The sequence below is a fragment of the Rhopalosiphum padi genome, chromosome 2, assembly GCF_020882245.1.
Source record: "Rhopalosiphum padi isolate XX-2018 chromosome 2, ASM2088224v1, whole genome shotgun sequence".
Lineage (NCBI taxonomy): Eukaryota > Metazoa > Arthropoda > Insecta > Hemiptera > Aphididae > Rhopalosiphum > Rhopalosiphum padi.
The window spans coordinates 49,533,104-49,554,236 of NC_083598.1; the positions used below are offsets into that span (position 1 = coordinate 49,533,104).

General features: G+C 27.2%; 2 protein-coding genes across 4 annotated transcripts; one reads left to right on the forward strand and one right to left on the reverse strand.

The window, feature by feature from the left end:
* Positions 1 to 3,875: 3,875 nt before the first annotated feature.
* Positions 3,876 to 15,885, reverse strand: LOC132919902 (titin homolog). Of its 3 annotated transcripts, none has more exons than XM_060981821.1 (9): positions 15,220 to 15,885; positions 13,887 to 14,009; positions 11,798 to 12,283; positions 9,879 to 9,969; positions 8,510 to 8,713; positions 6,508 to 6,548; positions 6,180 to 6,248; positions 4,994 to 6,116; positions 3,876 to 4,601 (listed from the first exon to the last, which is right to left on the reverse strand). In XM_060981821.1, exons 1-9 carry the CDS (start codon positions 15,328 to 15,330, stop codon positions 4,510 to 4,512), a joined length of 2,340 nt encoding a protein of 779 aa, XP_060837804.1. In that variant the 5' UTR covers positions 15,331 to 15,885; the 3' UTR covers positions 3,876 to 4,509. The 3 variants fall into 3 exon arrangements, with proteins under 3 accessions (XP_060837804.1, XP_060837805.1, XP_060837806.1); XM_060981822.1 differs by lacking the exon at positions 15,220 to 15,885 and adding an exon at positions 14,394 to 14,586; XM_060981823.1 differs by lacking the exon at positions 8,510 to 8,713 and having other exon boundaries at positions 15,220 to 15,882.
* Positions 15,886 to 18,019: 2,134 nt separating this feature from the next.
* On the forward strand, positions 18,020 to 19,937 carry LOC132922344 (DNA/RNA-binding protein KIN17). The gene is made up of 2 exons (XM_060985819.1): positions 18,020 to 18,590; positions 19,074 to 19,937. The coding sequence occupies exons 1-2, from the start codon at positions 18,209 to 18,211 to the stop codon at positions 19,868 to 19,870; spliced, it is 1,179 nt and encodes a 392-aa protein (XP_060841802.1). The 5' UTR covers positions 18,020 to 18,208; the 3' UTR covers positions 19,871 to 19,937.
* Positions 19,938 to 21,133: the final 1,196 nt, after the last annotated feature.

Genomic DNA, 21,133 nt, shown 5'->3' on the forward strand with positions numbered 1-21,133 from the left:
AATAGTCATTCTGTATAAATGAAAAATTGTGTGTTACAGTTGTTAAACATAAGTCAAAGTGTATGGTTCAATAATTGAATTTTAAATCCTGAAAAAATACTCTACTGATCTTCACAAAAAAAACTAAGAATATTTCAACTGAAGCAAAACTTAATGAATGATAAATAGACGATCGGTTAATACCTAAGTATCTATAGGTCTATAGGTTATCTATAATAATTGAAGATATTATATTAGTTGGGTTATATCTAAAATCTAAATGACGTATATCTATATATAGTATGTAAATTCAAAAATATTAATCAATTAACACTAAATGTTGCATACCTACGAAATTTTTATATCAAAATATCAAATACTCAAATAAACTGTATTTATATTATTACATTTTAAGTTTCCACTTCCCCCTTACAAGGAAACTAGGGACAAACCTACTGTAAAGGATTATAGACATGTTGAATTTGAGTTCAATGATTTATTATTGCATATAAAAATATAAAGTAGGCATAGGCATAAATTGGGGGGGGGCTTAGCCACCCTACATTATTTTAAAGTTTTTCAACAGATTTCAGGATTTTTATCAAAGAAAATTTTAAAATGTACTACGTAGTTCTTAAACAAGATATCCGATAGGTATGAGTTATGTAAAGTGTAAACTTTAAAAACTTAAGGTTCATGCATCATGCATGCATTTTATTTTGTAAATTTATAATAGAATTAGAATAATTGAACTACATTAATATTTTATAACAACAATGATAATAGGTTAAGTATACCTTGATAAAATAGGTTTCTAGAAATGCCAAATGGTATATGTAACGTTTGGTATATTTAGCGTCTATTATTTCGCTAATAGGAAAAGTCACTATCTTTGACAAAATACAATTAACAATCTGTTACGCGATGACTGGAGTCATTACTATGAAGGTATTATACGGTAATGGTAAACGCTACACATTGAATACTGATTGATCAGTTACGATTTTATAACGAGCATTGCGCAGCTAGTGTTATTTTCTGTGTTAAAAATTAAAACTTAAAAGTTCAACTTTTAATTTTAATGCGAGTTATGAGTGTGACTATGAATAAACGTGTTTTTGATATTTTCAATTTTACAAAACCTAAACCGAAAAAATTAAAAAGTAATTCGGATAATGATTCCGATACCTAGCGTTGATTTTGATTTATTAGCACCCTCTAGTTTTTCTAGTAACACATCGTGGTTAAATGAAACCAACTGTGAATCTAGCTCTTTCTATATAAGCTTATCAGTAGGGTTGTGAATTTAATGCACTAAAAAACTTTAAAAAATGCATTTAAAATGTCAAAAAAAATGCAATAAAATATGCACTTAAAATGCAAAAAATGCATTTAAAATACCAAAAACTATGGTATAAAATGCACTTAAAATGGTTTTTAATTTAATATTTATATTGATATTAGTATATTATATGTATAAAAATGTATTTATTTAATAAAAATAAATAAAAAAGTTGATTTTATTTGAATTTTGATTGATTCTTTAATAATGCTATTCACCTGAAACATTTTTTTAAAAGGTTGTTAAAGATATTAATTGACGAAATTGAATACTGGAAAATGAATTTAAAAAAGGAAATTATGAACTAAAAAATTCAAAATAAAAGTTTCATAAATGGATTTGTTATTATTACATAATTCAAATTATGTATTTACAAAGCTACGTTTCACAATTACCAAAAATAAATGCACTTTCCTACAAATTCACAGCTCTACTCATCAGAAAATATATTATAATATAAATTGTAGGGATGCGGGGGGCGAAGCCCTCCGCGGTCCTGTTCTATGTTTATAATTTTAACCCCCTTCCTAACAAGCCAAATTTACGCCCATGAAAGTAGGTCAGTGTACTTAATACGTTTTTTTCCTTAACAACGTATTCGTATATATTATGTTAAAGTATTAAATATTATAGCTGAAACCGGCTTCACAAAATTAAAAAACCACTCACCTATAGGTGTTAAGTCTCAAAATGTGCCTCGTCCTTATATTAAATTTTAGTTAGTAAATTATTGCTACATTAGAATGTAGCGCGTGGATATCGTACAGCTAATTGTGGTAGGTAGTCGCGATAAAGGAGGTAGTCTTGGGTGGTAGTCACGAAAATAGCTGTAGTCTCGTATAACAAGAAAGTACCATTTTGGTAGTCTTAAATAACAGGATTGCGATGTTGTCAAAAATCATGGTAGTCTCGTATAACAGGAAAATACCTATTAAATTTTATTTTTACCTCTCAAAACTCAAAAGTAACATAACAAGATTCAATATTATAGTTTTTATCAGAAATGAAACTTCTCTTCTATTGAATTTATGTATATATAATATTATTTATTCTATTAACTATTCTAAAATATCTTACTTTTTGCTGACGATGCGAACATTTTTCATGTCATCAATTCACACTTTGATGCCAAGGATCTGCAGAATGATTTAATAAGCTTTAATATCTGGTGCTCGCATTATATAATGGTCTTCCCTTTAATATTAATAAATAATGTCAAATAATTATTTTTTCTAAGAAATACGCTAACTTGATTTTTAACTATTTAAATAAATATTCAAAATGATATTATTCTCACTCGAACAAATCTTGTAAAAGACCATATCATTAACCATGGTAGCTACCTTTAAAATCTCGACGACGCCGCCGCGGAAACTAACTGCCTTCGCATTGTTTTGTTTTGTCATAACTACATAGGTATATCACAATGAAAATTTTTTCGGGAAAAATAATGATTATTAAAAATTACTGGTAATTGTTTACACGTATGCATGTAAACCAATTTGTAAGCCCTCCCCCGACATATATCCAAAGTGCGGCCGATGGTACACCTACTACACCTCCACAAAAACCGGTACCATGATTTTAGGTAGGTAATCTGAATGCAACCGCGTAAACTCATGTTTCCCACCAAAAGAATTGGGCACAAATGTAGTTTGAAAATAAATTTGTTATCACTAGCTAAATTTTACTTAAAACCATTTGTTAAATATTTTAATAATATAATCATTAAAAAATCGATAAATTATAACTATATAAAATAGGTACCTAGTATAAATAGCTGCTCAGATTAGATACTACTCTACTATACAGGTATTGTTTTAATTTTACTATTTTTAGAGCAGAATTGTTTTAAACGACCGTTTTGATCACCAGTAAAATATATTTATTAGTAGATACTAAGTAGGTATCTCAGTATCTGATTTTCACCGAGTACCTACACAACTTCCTACAAGGCGCGAGCCCGTGAAAATTTACAATATTAAAATACTATAAATGACAATAATATGTAAAATTTAAATTAAATCAATGGAGACCAACCATGCGAATATGGTTTCATAAGTAGTTTTTTTATAAGTTTACCAAACATATTTTCCGACCAAATTGTAATTTTTTGTAGATTGCAAATACATGATAAAAAAAAATAAAGAAGATCGATGTGACATACACAATCAGACCAATAAAGGAACAAAGTATACTAAGAGTATACTCGAGTAAAACTTATCAGTTATCACCAATCATGTTATAGGGGTTGAATTTAATAACACCTTCATGAAGGATCTTTTATGATATACAATTAATTTTATAGTTTATATACTACAATTTAAATACTCAGAAATATGAAGCATTTATTTCAGATACAATTTACTTTTTTTCAAATTTTATTCAACAATTTTTTATTTTTTAATAATAGAGGTAAAATATACCTCATCTTCCAATTTCTTATAACCAGTTTAGCAAAATAATACAAAATATTATTTTTGTTTAAACTATTTTGTTATAACTTATAAGTAAATATAATAAAAAACAATTTAGGTTATATAATTTCCTGAAATTATCTGTTATCAAATCAGTTTATTACAGACGAGTTACACATAAATATAACTGAAACAAAAACCTAACACATGATGTACAAAATATTTTGTAAGGTAAACAAATACAATTTTTAAGTTTTGAAACAAATAAGTATTGTAAGTACATCAAAAAAAAAAAAAATGTTAATATTGACGTGTTAACCACCAACTTGAATAACTCACAAATTTAACTTTGTGGCCAGGTTTTTAGTTGCCCTCAAAATATAATTATCATTTTTAAATAAGCGAAACAAACTTGAACGTACAAACTTAACAAAAGAAAAAAATGTAATGACCTTTTTAAATTAACAATCATTTACACAATATTTGCCAAAAGAAATATTTCAAGTGACGTAGTCACCATTTTAAATTAAAGTATTTTGTTTTGTTTTTCGAGAAGAAAGAGTAATTTTAACATTGTTTCTTAATATATATATATATATACAAATTACATACATAAATAATTACTATGATATATAAAAATTTATCGAAGAATATTAACGAATTCTGTAGAATTTTTTTCTGTGGAATGAAAAAAATTCATAATTTATTACAAAATATGATAAGTTGTCAAACACAAATTATGCTTATTCATAACAATATTTGGCAAAAATTTCATATGTCCCCAACAACACCACTGTTATCTCGTTTGTATTCCAAAATGTTTGATCTACCATTAATTTTCTCTTTTTCAACATCTTGCCAAGCTGAATAAAATAAAAAATGAAACAAATATTATATCATATTATAACAGTTTATAGTACTGTATACTGTTATTTGGTAAATAAAAACATAAACATTCAAAAATTTAAAAAAACGCCATATAGTATAAACTCTGGAAATTTTTTTTTACTTATTGTATGTATGATTGTCCAAAGAGGATTTCTATTAAATGTAACTATTCAACTTTAGATTTAATACTAATAATGGAAATAATAAAAAAAAATCAAAATAAGAAATCCTTTAGTTATAATATTTATGGGTACCTATATTAAATATTTTATTTAAAAAAACGCAGTTAGTAATACATTGCACCATATGGATTTTTTAAAAAATTATAAAATTATTATAAATTAAAAATGCTATTCAATTAAATTACCTTGTTTGATGAACAATATCACTTCTTTATAGTTGTACTCTATAGGCATAGGAATTGGTACTGGGGGTGAATAATTATTACCACTATCACACAGTAAATTTTGGTCAATTTCAAATCCAAAAGACAGGCTTGTATCCACTTCATACTTATTATACATAATTGGGCTTTGTTTTTTCTTTGACGGTACACGCACAGTAAGCGAGGCGCTCTGTGGGGGGATCGCTGCAGGAACTTTGTTTAAAACGGCAGTCTTTTTAGCGGTTTCAATATCCGCTTTCTGGGGTTCATGCACTATATATGTGACATGTACATCCCCATTGATACATTCATTATCGTAATTTGCATTACTCACTATACTATCAGCATTTCGTTGTGGTAATGCAACAGTAACTGTTGGTATTGACTCTTCAGAAGTGGTAACTACACAGGCTGGTTTAGTCAAATCAGTTTTAGGAGCTTCTTTGTATGATGGCTGTTTAGAAGGTGTAGACGAGGCAGGTAAAGAGTGTACAGAATCTAGATCAGAGTTATCTTCAGATTTGTCAGAATGAGGCATTGAAGATGTAGATTTCCTTCTTTTTTTGTTTTTTACACTTTTAGGTTGTGTGTACTGTGACAATAAATATGAATCATGAGGAGGAAAATTACTAGTAGTTGCATTTAATTTATTTTGTGATTTCTGTTTTTTTCTCCTTTGTTTATTGGTAACCAACAAAAAATCAGCAGAATCAGTATCTTGTGATTCTGATGATAATACATCAAGTCTCTGTTCAGTAGAAGCAAACTTTTTAGAAGATTGGTTTTGTTTTGGTACTTTTTTTTTACTTTTTTTACTACTTTTAATTGATTTAGACTCATCGTCTGAACTATCCATATGTTGAAAGACTGTTGTAGATACTTCTTCAACACTATTATACTTGGTCATTTTCATTTTACCATTTTTTGGTCTACCACAATCATCATCAGAACCTTTCCCATTTCGACTTTTTATCTTATTTTTAGTCTTACTACCTTTATTTTTTTTACTATCACTACTTTTATCTCCAATGAACTTTAAGATTTCATCAATATTTTTGTCCCCTCGATATCCTTGAATATCTTCTGAACGAACAACTTCATCTTTCTAAAAATTATAAAATTAAATGTTTTAATAACATTTTAATATGAAATTAGTTATTAGACAAACCTTTTTTAATTCTTTTTTCTGTTTATTTCTTTTTAGTGCAGTGTTACTAGTATCTTCAGTATTGTTTCTCTAGAAAAAATAAATTAGATTTTAACAGAAATATTGGTTTAGCTATTAGTAATTATTCATTATTCATTACTATAACTTTGTAATTAAATTATACAGTTTCTCGCAATTATATTTTTATCAAGATCAAATCAAAACATTGTTATTTTTAGATGTAAGAAAATTAAATTACATACAGATTACTTGGATTTTAGAACAAAACATTTATTCAAAATATATGTAAAAAAAAAAAAAATATTATATACTTTAAAATTGAACATACCCTATTATTATTATTATATGCAGTCTGTAATCCTAGGTTATCTGAAACATTGTAAAAAATTTAAAATATAAAATGAATCAAGTAAAGGAAAATCATATTGCAAAAAAATATTCCTGACTGTCCAAAACCTAAAAATTATATTTTTTTTATATCAATTGCTCAATTTTTATAAAAACAATAATAACCATTTATTGTATAACAAAATAAAATAATTATCAAATTTTCAAAAAAAAATTCAGGTGCTAAATTGAATAAAAAAAAATTAAAAAATATGGAGTTAAAATATTACCTATTTTTAATAAATAAATAGGAAATCTAAATATTGTATTACAAACATTTTCATGTATACCACTTTAAAAGTATATAAAATATAGTTTTTAATAAACTTTCCTTTTAAATAAATTGAAGATATTTAATTTTAATCCTAACCATACACCACAGCATAAGACAATTTATTAATAAAATTATAAATAATTTTAATTGATTGCATATTATAAAAAAAAACCAACAAAAACCACTTTAAGCAATTAAAATTAAAGCCAAAATTAAATAGTTTTAATTTTAGAATACGTGATTTGTTAATCCTACAAATATGTGCACAGCAATGTTGACATCAAGTCAGCTAAAATGTATATTTTATTATGAAAAAAATTACAGGACTCATTAATTAAGTATTAACCACAAAATTGACTAAATCAATTTAATAAGTTATAACTTATAAGTGTTACATTTTACTTAAATTTTTATAAACCAAATGATAGCTTTTTTTTTTAATTGTACAATAGAATTAAAGCAAAAACAATATACACTAAATACTGTTTAATGTAAGTAAGAATTTGTCAACAGTCATGTCAGTAGATTTTTAGGTGTGCTCCATGATTAAGTGTTGGTTCAAGTAAAAGTGAACTTAAATTTCAACTAAAGAAAATGTAATTATATCATATTTTTTCTGTAAATATCATAGTCTCATTTTAATTTTGATATACCGTGCGACCATAGAAACAAGAATGCTATAACTCAGTACATAATGCATATTTTTTAATGACATCTATTTCTCTGATTTAAAAATTTTTTTAGCTCATACATGGCATTATCACACAAGTTACATTTTTGTTTTTGTTAAGTATCTCTATAACATCAAATATAGATTAATTAAACTTTTTCGTTATTTTGGAATATTGACTTCTAAATCTGAAATTCACAAAATGGAAGCTATTTAAATTTGATTTTTAATTTGTATAAAAGCAGAATTTCCAAAAAGCATACTTATTACTTTAAAAAGATTCAATCTAATTTAATTTTTATTAGATCATGGTTTAAAGCTATAAGTATGTCATATCTTATCTTATTTAAAATAGCTCTCATTCAGACAATTTTGGATTTAAAATACAAGTTAAAGCAATAAAATGGATTGAAAAAGTTTGAACATTTAGAATATGATATTAAAAATACAGGTCCTCATATGAAAAAATTAAGTTTTACTGTTCATGTACTGAATAAACAGCATTTCATCATGATAGGTTGAATAACTAAGCATAATATATTGCCATGGCAGTGGGGGCGATTTAAAAGTTAAAAAATCTCCTTATATAAAATAAAAAAAAGTCTAAAATGTTAGTTAAAAATATAAATGAACCTCACAGAAAATAAAATAGATAATTATAAAATCTGATTTCCATTTTAAGATTAAATAAATGAAACAAATACTAATAATTAAATCTATTACTCTAAAATCTTAAGTGAAAAAAAAAATTAATTCAGAATATAAAATAGTAAAGATTGAATTTTAATGTTAGTAAAGTTTTGTCTATAATATTGTATAACTATATATTAATATATTTTTAAATTATATGTCTTAAGAATAATAGTTTTGATTCTAATTAACTTTTTAAAGTATGCCTCCTATCATCAACTACCTACAACAAATTTTACAGAAAAATAAATGAGTTTAGCAATATTAGTATACTTAGAGTGAATGTAATTATAGTAAATAACAAGTTACCATTTGGTGTTAAAAAATGCAAACTCATTGGTTGTGAAAATCCGTTATAAGGATTTTGATAGCAATTAATTTGGCCTCCAAATAGGTGTAACAAACGATGGTCTATCATTTGTGCATCTTTATTAAAATCCGTTACCACTGTAGCTGGCTGATGTAAACAGTTTTTCACGTCTTGATCGCCCTCACCTGAAGTCCGTGGCAGTACTTCCAAATAGAATATAAAAAGCATGCCAATTAAAAATGAAAAACAAAAACAAAACAAGAAATATTCTGCATTTTTGAAAAAAGTTAGATAATTAAACAAAGAAAAACACCACACACTCCAGTATAAATTTTAAAACAATTAATTTTTTGAAATGGAATCAATTGTTAGCAATATTTTTTATAATAAGTGTAATAAACAACCACTCTTAATATATTATGATTCATTAGTTATAGATTAATTTAATTATAATTAATTGTGCCTCTGCCTTTGAAGTTAATTGAATATATTTTAGTATTTAAAATAAGGTTTATGGATAAGTTCTGTTAAGTTTTTAAAATATACTATCAATTGTAAGTTTTGATAACCATGTATTCAATAAAAGTAAAATTTAAATCATTTGTTAATATTGAAAAATATAACCTACAATATTACTATGAAACGTTTTTTCTTCAACTTTAAGCAATCAAAGTTAATCAAAAGGTAGTAATATTGTTAGCAAGCCTAAAAATTAAAAAAAACTGTAAAAAAAAAATATCTTAGGCTTAAAGTAAGTATTTTAGATTTTTATATCAAAATATACTATTTTATAATAATACTGCTGAAGTAATACTTCTTTATTCAACTAAGAGAATAAACAAAGGCTTGTCAATATTAATGTGTTGCAGAAAAAAAGCAAGTAACTAATTGAATTGGCAATCACTTACCCAAACAGATGAAAACAAATCTAAATAATTAATTTAAATACATATTCCATGCAGTTTATATGAATAAAATTAATATTCAATACAAATGTATTATAAAAAGCATTGCACCTACGGTTTATGTAGTAAAACAAGTTTAATAAAAAAAGTATAAAATAAATATATAAGGTAAAAGTTCCTTTAAAATGTATTAACTACTAAATATTAATTATTAAACCAATATATTACAAAACCAATTACAAATGTATATTATTTTTCTAGTCACAGATCACAAAAGAAAAGCACAATTAATTACATATTGAACAAAAAAGTGTTTTTTTATAATTGCTGTGGAAAATCTATTAAAACTTTTAAAAAGCTACTTAAGCATAAATGCAGGAACTATCATTTCCAGCTTGAATTTTTTAAAGCAAAATAAATTTAGGTATATATTTTTTCCTTCAAACAATTAAAAATATATTACCTTTAGTCATTCCGTCTTTAGAATCTTTAGTGTATGGTGAAGCATCTATTTCCATATAAGAATCATGGTCTTCATAATTTTGACTCGATTGCTTCAAAAGAAAATAATTATAATTATAACTACTATTGAATATTCAAAACAAAAACTTAAATAAAAAATTGTTTATAATAGTATCTTAGTGTCTATAGAAATAAGGTTTTAAAAAACCAACAAATTAAAAATATTTTTTGCAGCTAATTAATGTAGTTTATTTTTGTCTATCCCATTATGATTCATGAAAGAAAGAAATTATAGTAATATTTTTCATTTGAATGATTATTTATTAATAAATAATTGAAAACTTGAAATAGGTAGGTATAAAATAAATTTAATGAAAAATCAAATCTAAGTTAAGTTGGTAGGAATATTAGTTATTTTATATTTAATTATAACAATTTGAAGATAGTATTGAGATATATCAAAGACACTTGACAGACAAATAATACTTTATGAAAAACAATTTACCGCACACTTGTCTTGCTTTGCTTATCTTAGAGTAGTATAATAGTAGATTATTATTATAAATATGAATACAATGATAACATATTAAGCCTAACTTAGTTTACTATAGTATGATATTTTTAAACGTTAAGTTTTGGATTGTAAAAATAAAAGACATCCATTTTATTGAAATAGTAGGTTACTATTGATAACATCTTATGAATTTTCACTGATAACTTTCTATGTTTAATGAAAAATCAGAGATTTGTTTCTATTAAACATAATCTAATGAGCTTATATAAATTTATAAAAGATATGTGGAACTTTTATTAGAGGAAAGCGTCTAAATAAAAAACAATTAATAAGTTATATCCAGAGCTTGGAAGTTCTAGCAAATTCAAGTTTTTTTTTTTTGGTAAGTCATAGAACATCAAAAGTTACATACAAACTTGTTTCGCAACTTTTCTGATGTCAAGTAAGAAATTTTATTTTAGTAATTTATGTGTATTTACAGTCTCTAGTGCAATTTTGATAATTTAGAGTTTTAAATGCTATTTACAGGAATATTTTTATATTTTAAAGAAAATAAACAATACATACAAAAATATACAAAAAAAACAAATATGCAAACAAAAACATGTATTTTGATTTTCAAATAGTAGGAATGTTATTAGTTGTTATCTTTATCACTGATTGCACCAGATAATAATTTCAATAATTTGGTTATATTTAAAATAATGTCAGACACATTGTACTGCTATTATCAGACTTGTTTTATTTATTATTTACATTCCAAAGTTAGACCAAATACGGTACTACTGTATTCTAAAATTTTTTTTTTAATTTGGTTGACAATTTAATTTTGCATGTTTATTAATTTTGAATGCTATAACTTACAAGCCCTGATTATATCTTATAAAGCATATGAATTTTATTGCAAAATATTTGATTAACCAACACAATTAACATCCACAAAATTTAATAAAACTTTCATTTCTATACCAATATTTTGTATACTTTATTTCATCAAAATATTATAGATTTTCTTCAGCATTATTTGGCTGAGACAGGAAATTATAGTCTGGTCACCTTTTGAGTTAATTAATTAATATATAGTATATACATGATGTATAACCTTGCATTCATATTGTATAGTTTATAATTATTTGTACCTATATTAATGATTAAATAGTATATTGAAGTGTTAACTTTTGTAATGTGTAAGCTAGAAAAAATTGTGCGTGTTATTTTGAATAATAAAGTTTTAAAAAGATATGTCTAAAAATCAGACTATATTAGTATATACTAGAGCTCAATCTTGACTAATTTTTGAATAGAAAACAGAAAATCAAGTGATTATTTTTTATTAACAGTGCCCATCATTATAACTAATGAATAATAAAATTCAAGTAACATTTTTATTATTAACACATATTTACCTTGCACAGTAATGGTGTAGTGAATCGATCATCTATTTTAGTCTCATCTTTAGCAGGACAGATTTCCAAACTTGCATGACTAGTATAATTTGACATATCTTTTACCTGAATTTCTTCATACCCAAAATCTCCAAGATCAACCACTTTATCTACATTTTTAGCCATTTTTGATGACTCTGCAATTCTCTTACGAGTGTTTTGGGTATTTTTTTTATTTATCAATACAGATATAGCTTGTGCATGATTAACATGACTTGGCAAAGAACCTCCTTCTAGTTGACGGGCGCTAACTTTGGTAGTGACACCAGAGAGCCGTTTTTTGAAGTCAGGTGCTAAATCGAAAGCTTCAAGAGAAGAATTTTCTTTAATGTGTTGTTCTTTAGATGACAACTTATCAAGATCAGTCTGGCTATCAACTAATCGTTGATTATGCAATGGTCGCTTTACATCATCTTCTCCATTTTGAGTCACATCTTCTAGCAGATTCTGAAACATAAATTATGCTATACTTTATCTAATTTAAAAAAGGTTTTGTAGTTCTACTAAGATAATGTATATAATTATAAAAAACATAAAAAAATTGATAACACAATAAAAAGAAATCTACTATTTTTAAAACATATAATATAGAAAGTGTTATCTAAATGTCTTACAAATATTTACTAATTTTAACTTCATTTAATATTAAACTTATTTTTTAATAATTAAACTTAAAATTTAATTATTATTTATAATTTTTTAAACAAATGATTAACTTTTATTATAAATCAAATACATTTATCATAGGTATACTTATCATGATTTATGATAATATTATATTAAAATTAAAATAATTGGTATTCCATCAAATAATTACTTTTCTTTTATCAATTTAAGTAGCATTAATTATTATGAATTATGTTAAATATTAACACTATTAAAATAATGGTTCATATTAGGTAATTTTATTACTTTATTTTTTAAAGAAGTCAAAATTAATAAACATAAAACACAATATAGAACTTTGAAAATTATTAGGTACTTGGTATTTATAAAATATCAATCAAAATCAAGTTAATATAATATTATTGAAGTTTTAAGTGAACTATTATATAAGTTAGTACTTACTAGCTATTTATTTCTTTTATTTTACCTACATTAGTTTATATAATATATAAGAAGGTAATTAGTAATTAATTAAACCTAACCAGATGATATGATTTCAAAAAAAATTATTTATATTATAAAGGGATAATATAAACTACATATAAAAGTACCTATGTAATTTAAAAACAAGATATCTAATAATAGGAACGCACTTATTAAGTACCTAATATCAAATAATAATTTGAATAAAAAAACATACTTTTTATAAATAGTGTCCCGCCGCATAAATACCCGTAAATCCATAACTATTTTTATAACTCATTTATTTGAACTAGGTATGTAAATGATTGATTGGCAGTTTTATTTATATATAATTTAAACTTATTTTTCATGTTTTTTTTTTTAAAAATTATGATATATAGCCAATTTGTTGGCTTGTTTTTTCTAAAAAAAATTCAAAGTTTCATTATTAATTCCTGTTTATTCTAGTTCAATTCCAAGTATTCATAGAATTAAATTTTTAAATTATAACAAAATTAAAGCTAATTACCTATTTTCTGTAATGATTACACTTGCATAAGCTATCCATAAATACTTATGCATACTTTCATTTAATATTTTTAAATATAAAACTATGAAATATTATGAAAGCAATCAGTTATTGTCTTGGATTATAAAACAAAATGATAGATACTGTTAGAAAATAGTTGAAATGGTTTATGGAAAATACTTATTATAGGTAATTTTACTAATGTGCTAATTTTAAAATACTCTACTAATTATTTGTAAATATTAAAAAAAACTTTTTTAACCAATTTATCATGATTATAACGTACAATTTAATATATTATAGTAACAAAAAAATTTTCATATTATATCCCAAATAAATTATTAAAAACAAATTTGGTTTGAACCACATGCATCAAGATTCAAGAGTACTAACAAACATATAATAACATTGAAACAATAGGTTATCAAAATTGATATCTGAAATGATACATACATTATATAATTCGCTTTTAGTCTGTTTAGCCGTATCATATGCGACCACTTCTTCTAATAAGGACTTAAAACTAGCAGTGTTCAAATTCGATAAATCCAGTGATAAAGATTTGGACTTGTTGTTCTATAAGAAAAAAAAAATAGCATACATAAATATATAACACATAAACAAATAAATTGGATATAATTCACAAATATAGGTACTTATTAATACAGTATTATAAGAAATTATTATTATTATACGTAGACCGATAGATGCATAGATAAGAAATGCATGACCTTATGATTTTAAAAAAGGGCATTAAACAAGTATAATATTGTATATGCACCTATATATATATTAATATTTAATATATAAATAATATAATGAGCTAATGGGTATACTACCGTTAAGTAACATAATTAGTATGTGTGTCCACACAAAGGTACTATTACTGAGGTATTAATTTCGATTTAAAGGGCAATTAAGAAATAGAAAAAAAAAATCAAAGGCAATGCAAAAACGTACCGGAGAACACACGATGGACATACCTCGCCAATCGCCACTATACATTCGCGCACTAACACGCATAAACGCACCGACGCACACACTGCAGTGCTTTTGATACAGAAAATTGATTACTCATTATTTCGTATATATAAATACATACATACACACACACACACATATATATATATATAGATATATACAAACATAAAGCTAAAGTATAGCAATCGGGTGGTGTTGAGGCTTTGCAGTAATATGCGTTATTATTATCATTATTATTATTATTATTATTATTATCATCATTATCATTATTATTATCATTATCATTATCATCGCTGTCGTCGTAGTCATTATCGTGGTCGTCGTCGGACGCAAAAATCCGGAATAGGTTAGGTAGGAATTCTGATAATGTTATGGGTATAGGTACCTATTTTTGAACATTCACAAAATAACACGACCGCAGAGCAAAATTCCCACGAACAAAAACGCTCGAGCAGGAGACCCGACCCGTACACGAGATTACGGCGGACAATAACAATATAAAATAATAATAATAATAATAATAATGATAATGATGATGATGATGATGGTATACGCTTGTACCTAAAAATCGAAACCATATCGCTCGGAACGTATGGAATTATTACTATCAGGGTGGAAAAAAATATCTCAAGAGGTGCTCGCGCGATATCGTTTAGGACTTCGGAGGCACGACGATGTCGTGAGTGTATTACGAGCACCGGGCCCGAGTGTGCGGAAAACCGCTGGTCAGAGGACCGTTTGTATCACAATGTGTGCACGCTACGCTGGTGTGACACGGTACGAAAAATGTGTTGTTGGTACTCACGTTCGAACAGTCGGCGGATTCTAGGATTTTCTTGTGAACGTCGTACGCGGCCGCCGACGAGCTTTTGTCGGGGGCTTTGGGTTCAAACTTGGGTTGCGGCAACGATGCCATTTATGAATTACGGCGACGGCGATGACGACGACGACGACGACGGATGTCGGGCGACCGGCGAGGCGGCGGCTTTTACGCTACGGTGCGCGTCATCTCCACGGCGGCAAAGAACGGCGGACACGGCGACAGCGAACGGCGGCGGGACGGCGACGTTACTACGGCGGTTGCGGTGGTGGCGGGTGGTGACGAACCGGTCATTCTAATGTCACACGCGATGGCCCGTCCGCGACCGGCAAAACTTTACTCGGTGCGACGGCGATCGCGTAAAGTCGACCCGTCTGCGCGCGGCGGGTAATACGCGATAACCGGTGGGCAGACCGATATAAGTATATATAATAACACTCGGTTGGCGGCGAGCACTGTGTACGTAGTAATCGTAGTGCGGACGGACGCACACCGCGCGCGCACCTCACTCACGGGCACACATACGCACACGCACACACTCGCGCCGGCGCACGCCGCGCACTCGCGTCGTCTCACGCACGCACAATCAGCGGTTCCGACGCGGCCGCGCACACACGGCACTACGGCAGAAGCGACTGTCTGCCACTCGAGCGTTCGCAGTAGTTAATACTGCGTACCGATTATAGGGTATTATCATTTATCGGGTAGTCGCCGACGGCACATCGCACTCGCTTGCGGGACAGAACTTTCACGGCGTACGGCTGCAGCGGTAACTTATTGCGCTCAAAACTGCAGTAGCATTTTTCTCGAGTTCCCTAACGACGGGCGGGATGGTTCGCGCCGCTGGTCAAAACTAAAGATGGTTCCATCGTGGTTAGTGGTGGTGGTAGGGTGAAACCGATCGATCTCGTAGACGGCCGCTAAGGATTCCGACTACACTACACAACGTGGTGTGGAGTAAATGTGAAACCAGAGACCTTGATAATATTTTCAAAAAATGTTCGGTTGTCGGGGCTGGTATCGAAATGCGTAAAGAAACTTCTAAAAGTTAGGAAGTTTAAAGCGGACACCGAGTACCGTCGTCCTGTGGCTAATGTTATAAAAATATAAAACTTGACAAATAATCATTGAATCATGTAACAGTGCTTTGTGTACACTCGTCACTCATCACAGTGGCTGAGTGACAGACATAAACAAGTAATGACATTAATGCAGTAATACGGTTAAACGGTTAATGGTTATGCCGCTAATCACTAATCAGTAATTACAAATAGCAATTCACAATGTCACCACGTCAGACAGTTGCAGCTATGCAGCTGCATAATGCAGGGCCGCAGGGGCACTAGAGTACAACTTACTAGACTAGTGTCAGGCGCCAGGCAGCCTTGCAGTAACATAAACGATTATTATAAAAGATTAACGATTTCAAGTGTCCATGGAATACAATCAAATTCGTCATTTATGCCAAGAAATATTGACGTCACTAGGCACAGAACAATCTATAGAAGATCCCAGTCGTCATTCGTCAATACTCAATACTCAATAGTATTATACTATTATACTATTATTTTTATTTATTTATTTATGCGTACCTACAACCTACTACTAATTTAATTTTAATATTTGTGTTATGTTAGTTATGTTAGTATTTACTAATTTATTTTGAATCCATTATTGATAATTGAGTATAAATTAATTATATTTAGATGTTTGAATATGAATAAATTATGTTAGTGTTATTGTATTTATTTCATCGATAATTGTTATTATGTTTTTCAAAAGTATATATTTTCATATTGTATAATGTATTGAAAAATAAAATAGTATGCCAAAGTGAGAAGTGTATACTGTATTAAATTTAATAATTTATAATATTAAAGCCAAAGTCGAGACCACGGTTTATTAAGAATATTAAGATATACCTATATCTTAAACCGTGGTTGAGACAGTACCTAATATTTAAAAATAAAACAGTTTCCATATTTTCTAATTATTGTTGATCATTAAGGTACATCAAACTTTGAAAATATAATAAAATATTGTTTTCATACTCATAAAAAAATTAGTTTCTTAATTTCACTATTATATTATAATTGTATAAGAACATCTAACATATAAATGGTACCTAGTATGGCACGTTCTTGCTAATAAGATGGTAAAATCAGTATTCATTAAAAAGTCGAATTACCTAGCATGATTTTTTTGAAAATCATTTGATCAATACATAACTACATCGGATATAATCCAGAGTAAAATATTGAAGAAACCCTCAAATTCATTTTTTTTAAATTCTTTTGATGTGAATAGTGATATACTAGTATATATATTTAAATTAATGTTTTGAAGCTAAATTATAAATAGAATCTTAATCCTCATTGTTTACTGATATTTATAAATGTTAGTAAATTAGCACATAATATAAAATATACAATAGATAGATTTTTCATAGTTTACCTATAAGGCTATAACTTAATAACTTTTCATATATTATTAAAACACAGAAATACATAGTTTCGATACTAGAAAAAAGTCTGAAAAACAAAAACAAAATTTGAGAATTATTTATAATTATTAACTATACATTAATTATCAATATTTTATTATAGTTATTTTATTTTATTGTAAAATACATAATATTATTTAAATTTATGCGGGAAATGTTGGTATAATATCACAAAAATATTCGAGCACTTATCAGTTATCACCTTAAATCTATAAACAAATATTATGCCTACGGTTATCACATAGAGTAGTACTCTATGGGTTATCATCTCACTCACTTTACTTATCAATATTATAATGGAAATGTTAACAAATAATATATTATAATTATTAATTTTACAATATTATGAACTTACGATCAAATAGTGGCAAGACATAAAAATATAATAGTTATAGCCCTATCAGATTGTAGTTTTAGTATTTTAGTTAGTAGTTTCACAAAGGACGTGTTAATAGCCACTGCGAATTAACAATGGGTAAAGGTAGAGCAGAGCCAGGAACTCCAAAATATATAGCAAACAAGATCAAGTCCAAAGGATTACAAAAACTAAGATGGTTTTGTCAGATGTGCAACAAACAGTGTCGGGACGAAAATGGCTTCAAATGTCATACAATGTCTGAATCACATCAACGGCAACTGTTATTATTTGCAGACAATGCAGGACGTTACCTGAGTGATTTCAGTTATGAATTCTCCAAGGGATTTTTATTCTTATTGAAACGACAGTTTGGTACTAAAAGAGTAAAAGCAAATAAAGTTTACCAGGAATATATTTCAGATCGAAACCATCTACATATGAACGCCACTCAATGGACAACTTTAACTGGTTTTGTCAAATGGCTCGGGAAAACAGGTACTTAATAATCTGATATGTTAAAAAATTAAATATTTAAATAGTATTTAGATGCCTACAAATCTTGTACAAACTTAATTTTAAATTATTTTGATGAACCTAACCTATTGTCTATATGAATTTGAGTGATTATTATTGAATTTAGTTCATTATAGTACCTACCTATATAAAAATGCTAATGAATAATAACTATTTTAGTTTAATTTATTATTCTAAAAGCTTACATAAATAATATTTTAATGTTAGATATTTTAGAGTGAATGAGTGAATCTAATGAAGATAAAAATTAAGTTTAAGTTTCATTGAAATAAACATTAAATTAACTACCTTATCTTATTGCATGTTAATTTTTATACATAAAACTTATGTTTGATATTTTCAAAAAAAAATAATATTAAATTTAAGAAATAATAATTATATTATTGATTCAATCCTCACAATACATATCAAATAATTAATACCTACATTTGAATTTATTTTTAGGTAAATGTGTAGTTGATGAGACAGATGAAGGATGGTTTATAACATACATTGACCGTGATCCAGCAACAATAGAACTTGAAGAAAAAATGAGAAGAAAAGAAAAAGCTGAAAAAGATGATAAAGAACGTGAAATGGACTTTTTACAACGTCAAATTCGAGAAGGTCAAAAAAAAGAATCTACTGAGAAACAAACCGAAGATGGCAATACAAAAGAACTTATCAGGGAAGAAGATGAAAAATTATCTTTGAATTTAAAAATTGATACTTTTAAAAAACCAGCTGTCGCCCCAATTAAAAATGTTTTAAGTACAGCCGGATCTGACCGCATGTCTATGATATCTAAATCAAGTAGTCGTAAATCTGAGAAACGAAAAATATCTGCTCTTGAAGAAATAATTCAACAAGAGACCAAAAAAAAGAATTACATGAGAAAAGATTATTGGCTACTAGAAAATATTGTTGTAAAAGTAACCACTAAAACATTAGGCCTAGAATATTTAGGAAAAAAAGGTGTCGTTCTTAAAGTAATAGACAAATATGGTTGTATGGTAAAATTGTTTGATCCAAAAGTGAAATTAAAATTAGATCAAAATCATGTTGAAACTGTTATACCAAATGTTGGTGGCAGAGTAATAGTAGTGAATGGTATGCATGTTGGACGAGAAGCAGAAATAATAAAAATAGATTCAGATAATTTTTGTGTTGATGTCAAGCTCAAAAGTGGACCAGCCATTGGTAAAGTCATAGCACGTTTGCCATTTGAAGATCTATGTAAACAACATATCGCAGAATCATAGTTTTTTAAGTGTAAAATTAAAAAAAAATTGTAAATAATGTATAAATTTAAAAAAAAAAAAATAAAAATAATAACACAGTCTTGATTTTCATTTATAAATATTTAATTTAAAGAAAAACTATATAATAACTTACTTCATTAGTTAAATTACAAGGTACCTACTTAGTAAAAATAAAATTAAAATTAATATAACAATTGAAGGAATATTATATCTAACCTTGTGAATTGTGGATGCATAAACCTACTGTTTTCTCCTATTTAAGTTTCTTATGAACCTACCAAAAAGCCAATGTTGGATGGCGTTTGGTTATTGATAATGCTTCACTATTAATTGTAGCTATGTTAGTTAACAACTTTATTTTTTCTGTTTAGAACAACTGGTGTTGCTGGAACATCTTTTGCAATACTTCTGTGGTGTAGTTAACAACATCTACCCTGACTTAATCTACAATGCACTTACAACTTACCGGCTTTTTAAATCTTTAATAATTTTTTTGTAGTTAGGGAATATTAGATTTAACTTTAGGAATTTCTTTCTAGGTTATGTCACTGTTATTGTTCATGTTTTCTAAGGTTTTAATCTTTTATTCGAAATAGTTGAAGCTTTAATTAAACTTAAAGTTTAGTTGATTGCTCATCGCTTCCACCCAACTCCTGTGCCTAATTGAAGTTTCGGTAATGATACAACTGTATTTTAGTAATAATAACCTTTACAAATGTTACTTATGACCACGATTAAAGATATATATATATACATATAAATATATATATTTAGGTATATCTTAAGCCGTGCTTATTACATATTTGAACTATTTTATCAATTTTAAGAAATCCTCATTAATAGTTGTTTCAAATTGTTTATCTTACTTTTTTACATTTCAATAGTTCATTACTTCATTAGTATAACAGCTAGTTTGAGTTTTGAATCTTCAGTGGGTCTTTTTTTAACATAAATATAATATATAATTATGTAATTTATTAATTATTACGTTATGTAATATAATGTATTATTATATTATAATATTTTTGGACTGGATATATTATTTCTAATTTTTATAGTTACTATGTCAACTACACCATAACAAAAATTAATTTATACGTTATAATTTAAGCTAATATAGCTTTTTAGTACTTTAGGTAGCCTTAAATAACCGATGTTCAACATAATTTTGTTACATATCCCATTTCGTAGAATTTTAAGATGCCATAATATATTATAGTAACAAATAAAAGAAAAGAAAAGTAGACCCGTAAAACTTAGGTA

Coding starts and splice junctions, on each gene's coding strand:
- LOC132919902 (XM_060981821.1), bottom strand. CDS start 15,330: ATGGCATCGTTGCCGCAACCCAAGTTTGAACCCAAAGCCCCCGACAAA. Junction 14,010..15,219: donor AATCCGCCGACTGTTCGAAC/GTGAGTACCAAC, acceptor TTTTTCTTATAG/AACAACAAGTCCAAATCTTT. Junction 4,602..4,993: donor GATATTGTTCATCAAACAAG/GTAATTTAATTG, acceptor TATTTTATTCAG/CTTGGCAAGATGTTGAAAAA.
- LOC132922344 (XM_060985819.1), top strand. CDS start 18,209: ATGGGTAAAGGTAGAGCAGAGCCAGGAACTCCAAAATATATAGCAAAC. Junction 18,591..19,073: donor CAAATGGCTCGGGAAAACAG/GTACTTAATAAT, acceptor ATTTATTTTTAG/GTAAATGTGTAGTTGATGAG.